General features: G+C 53.1%; 1 protein-coding gene across 1 annotated transcript; it reads right to left on the bottom strand.

Annotated features, from left to right (window-relative positions):
• Window positions 1-458: 458 nt before the first annotated feature.
• Window positions 459-1,475, bottom strand: LOC141917295 (olfactory receptor 14A16-like). Its single transcript, XM_074810405.1, has one exon. The coding sequence runs from the start codon at window positions 1,416-1,418 to the stop codon at window positions 459-461; it is 960 nt and encodes a 319-aa protein (XP_074666506.1). The 5' UTR covers window positions 1,419-1,475.
• Between the last annotated feature and the right edge of the window lie 2,446 nt (window positions 1,476-3,921).

Genomic DNA, 3,921 nt, shown 5'->3' on the forward strand with positions numbered 1-3,921 from the left:
ACGCTGTTTCTTGGCTTAAACTTATATGTTGCTTCAGCCGATTTCCCCATTTTCCCATTAATTTGGATTCTGACATCTCTCTGCATTCTTTCAGGTTATTAAATACCTTATATGTAAAATTATCTTGAATCGTAAGCCTGTTATCTATAGTTCTAAATGTTCCCACTAGGAGATTCTGACCAATTCTTTCGGCCTTGGTACAGGGCTGTACAGGGGAGTTCGTAGTAGCCTCGGTTCCTGGATAGAGTGCAAATGCAGCATATGATTTTTACTAAATATCTCCTATAATTCTACATTCCTATTAAAATTAAACAAGTTAATACTAATCTATATTAAATCAATAACATATCAAGTCAGTAACAATATGATGATGATAATTGAAACATAAGCAGTAGTAATACTAATAATAATATAGGAAAGAATAAAACTCTCAGCCCTATTGTGGGATACATTGGAAATCATTTGTGGAGAGAGATGGGCTGCTTATCACTGCTGCAAAATGTCCATGAAAACAGCTTCCTCAAGGCATCCCTGAGCTCCTGGTTCCTCATGCTGTAAATTAAGGGGTTCACAGCTGGAGGCAGATCCGAATACAGAAATGACACCACCAGATCCAGAGATGGGGAGGAGATAGAGGGGGGCTTCAGGTAGGCAAAAAATGAAGTGCTGACAAACAGGGCGACCACGGCCAGGTGAGGGAGGCATGTGGAAAAGGCTTTGTGCCGTCCCTGCTCAGAAGGGATCCTCAGCACGGCCCTGAAGATCTGCACATAGGACACCACAATGAAAACAAAACATCCAAAAGCTAAACAGACACTAACCATGATAAGCCCAACTTCCCTGAGGTAGGACTGTGAGCAGGAGAGCTTGAGGATCTGAGGGATTTCACAGAAGAACTGGTCCACAGCATTGCCCTTGCAGAGTGGTAGTGAAAATGTGTTGGCCGTGTGCAGCACAGCATAGAGAAACCCAGTGCCCCAGGCAGCTGCTGCCATGTGGACACAAGCTCTACTGCCCAGGAGGGTCCCGTAGTGCAGGGGTTTGCAGATGGCAACGTAGCGGTCATAGGACATGATGGTGAGGAGAGAAAACTCTGCTGAGATCAAGAAGAGAAGGAAAAAGACTTGAGCAGAACATCCTGAGTAGGAGATGTCCCTGTTGTCCCAGAGGGAATTGTGCATGGCTTTGGGGAGAGTGGTGGAGATGGAGCCCAGGTCGAGGAGGGAGAGGTTGAGGAGGAAGAAGTACATGGGGGTGTGCAGGTGGTGGTCACAGGCGATGGCGGTGATGATGAGGCTGTTGCCCAGGAGGGCAGCCAGGTAGATGCCCAGGAAGAGCCAGAAGTGCAAGAGCTGCAGCTCCCGTCTGTCTGCGAATGCCAGGAGAAAAAAATCAGTTATGAAGCTTCTGTTGGACATTTATTTCCTCTGCAAATGGGGGCCTGTCCAGTAAAGAAAAGTTAGTGAGAAGTTAGGATTGACTTATCTGGGCAAACCTTGCTCAATTTCTGACAGAAACCGCACGCCCCCTAACCATCTGTACTTCCAGAAAGACCTTCATGCATCTCCTGGACTGGAGCTCTGGTGTTTGCTGGCTGAGGGGGCAGTGGGGAGCAAGGGATTCTGCTGTGGGCTCTGCAGGAGTCAGTCCTGCTGTGCCCCAACAGGCAGAGAGGAACCCGCAGTGATCGCTGTTTAACTCCACTCCTGAAATCCAAGAGATTTCAGCCTTGTCCCTCCCAGGACCCCCGGCTGCAGAGCAGAGCTGTGGGGCTTTGCTCTTCTTGCTTTTGCTCCTGTTGCCCTGTCCTACCTGAGGAGTGCGTTCTGAAGGCAGACAGCCTGGATATTTCTGCTGCGCTACAAGTGCTCCATGGAGAGTGCGGGAGTGCAAAGGGGAGAGCCTTAGTGCAGAGTGAGGAGAGCCAGGCTGTCCATCAGACTTGCTCTCAGCTGCCCTGGGCTTGCACCTCTGGAATCTGGAGGAGGGTCACACCCAGATGTTCCCTTGACAGGAAATGGGATGCTGCAGAGAGCAGAGGAATCCAGTTGGAAACTCCCCTCCCCAGTAAAGATCTCTGAGATTTTTGATGCCTTGAAGATGGGATGTCTGGCAAAAGGACCCGTCTTTATCCCCAGCCCATGGGCAGCATTGCCCAGAGACCCAGAGGCTAGAAGGGGGCTTGGGCACCTTGCTGCCATGGACACATCTGCATGGCAGGACCTGCAGGGCCAGTTGCTGAGCTGCAGCTGAAAGCCCCATCCCCAGAGAGCCTGAAAACAGGAGCAGCAGCAGCAGGGGCAGGTGGAGAACCAAGGAGCAATGCCCCAATGCTTCTGCCAAGGGAGGCCAGGCCAGGGAGGGACAGATGGGCACTTGGGAGAGTCTCCTCTGCTGCAGCTCTGGCTACAGAGGAGGCAGCTCCTGCTCTGGATCCTGGGACCTGGAGGACAGAGGCTCTGCTGGGTGGGGGGAGGAGACCAGGGGGGCTTGTTACATAAACAGCTCTTTCAGTGAACGGCTAACAGGGAGGTGCCTGAATACCACCCCACCCATCCATTGCTGTCAGCCTGCTTCATTCCCTGACAATGCCTCTGGTGCCTGGAGCTGTCCCTGCCCAGAGCTGTTTCTCTTTCCCCTTATCTCCTCCCTGTCAATGCTTACAGCCCCCATCCCACCTGCTGTGTGCTCAGCTCTGCCCTGCAGACCCCTCCTGGCAGCAGGGCTCTGCACAGGGTCATAGCTGTGTGTGCAAGTCTAAGGAGCAGCTCAGGAAAACACTGACGAGATGACTGAACTTTCTGTAGTCAAATAAATGCTTGAAGGAACTTTATCAAGGTCCTAAAATACCTATTGCTCTGTCAGGGTAATGCTGTAGGAGTGTTCCTGTGTTGTCCAAACCTGCAGCTGCATTAAGATACCCCACAACCACAGCAGGAAAAAAAAGCACAGACTTCAGAAAGCACCTTTCCTTCCAGGTAGCCCCTGCCTTCATGTGCTTCTTGAACTGCTGCCTCTGCGAATGTCCTAGGAGTGATCTGGAGCTGTGAGCAGCCCTCCGCCATGCAGCACCCTCTCCACAGCAGAATGACCCTGCCCTGCCAGGGGTCTCTCCTTCCCACCACAGCTTTTCCCCACAGCGCCGTGGGCAGCTCCCCAGGCAGTCTGAGTGCTGACCCTGGCAGGTGGCAGTCCCTGCACCAGCACACAGCCCCTGGGCTGCAGGGACCCTTCTCTGAAGAACAGCCCTGGGCACCCCTGGCTGCACCCACGGCTGCACACCCCTGCAGCTGTCCCCGGGAGAAGGCAGCCGCCATGGCCTGTCCCTCTGACAGTGCAGCAGGGAAGCCCTGCTCTGGAGCACGTCCTCCTCCTCTAGACACGAGGGAGACTCCTGGCGACTGTGCCAGCTTCACCAGATCCCTCCACGACCTGCATCTGCATTGCCCTGCACCCAGAGACTTACTGTGTCAATCACTGTGAAGATTTCTCCTCCAGTGAGCTCTCAGCATCCTCCCACTCCCATCTGCCTTTCCTCTCTCTGTGCCCAGCTCCTCTGCCCTCGGTGCCTGCAGGCAGTGCCCTCAGCCCTGCTGTGCTTTGCTCCTGGGCAGAGCTGTCTCTCTGCAGCGCTGCCCACTTGTCCTGAGCTCCCTTTGTCCCGGGAGCCCGGCCCAGCTCTGCAGCAGTGGACCAGCCCAAGGCATTTTAATGACCCCCCAGGTGGGTTTGGTGTTGACTCCATGAACCTCAGACAGTGAGAAGCTGCTGAAGAAACCTCTGAGGAAGTCAAAATTAGATTAAAACTCCAAAGTTTCTTGTGGCTGTAATGGGTCCCACTGAGGGACACTGTTGACAAAGCCTCCCCAGGCTCCAGTTAGAGCAGAAATGTGGAGGCAGTGATGGCAGGTAGGGAAAAGC

The sequence above is a fragment of the Strix aluco genome, chromosome 36 (assembly GCF_031877795.1).
Source record: "Strix aluco isolate bStrAlu1 chromosome 36, bStrAlu1.hap1, whole genome shotgun sequence".
Classification (NCBI taxonomy): domain Eukaryota; kingdom Metazoa; phylum Chordata; class Aves; order Strigiformes; family Strigidae; genus Strix; species Strix aluco.

Bases quoted from the DNA above. Each gene is read 5' to 3' on its own strand.
- LOC141917295 (XM_074810405.1), bottom strand. From the start codon at position 1,418: ATGTCCAACAGAAGCTTCATAACTGATTTTTTTCTCCTGGCATTCGCA.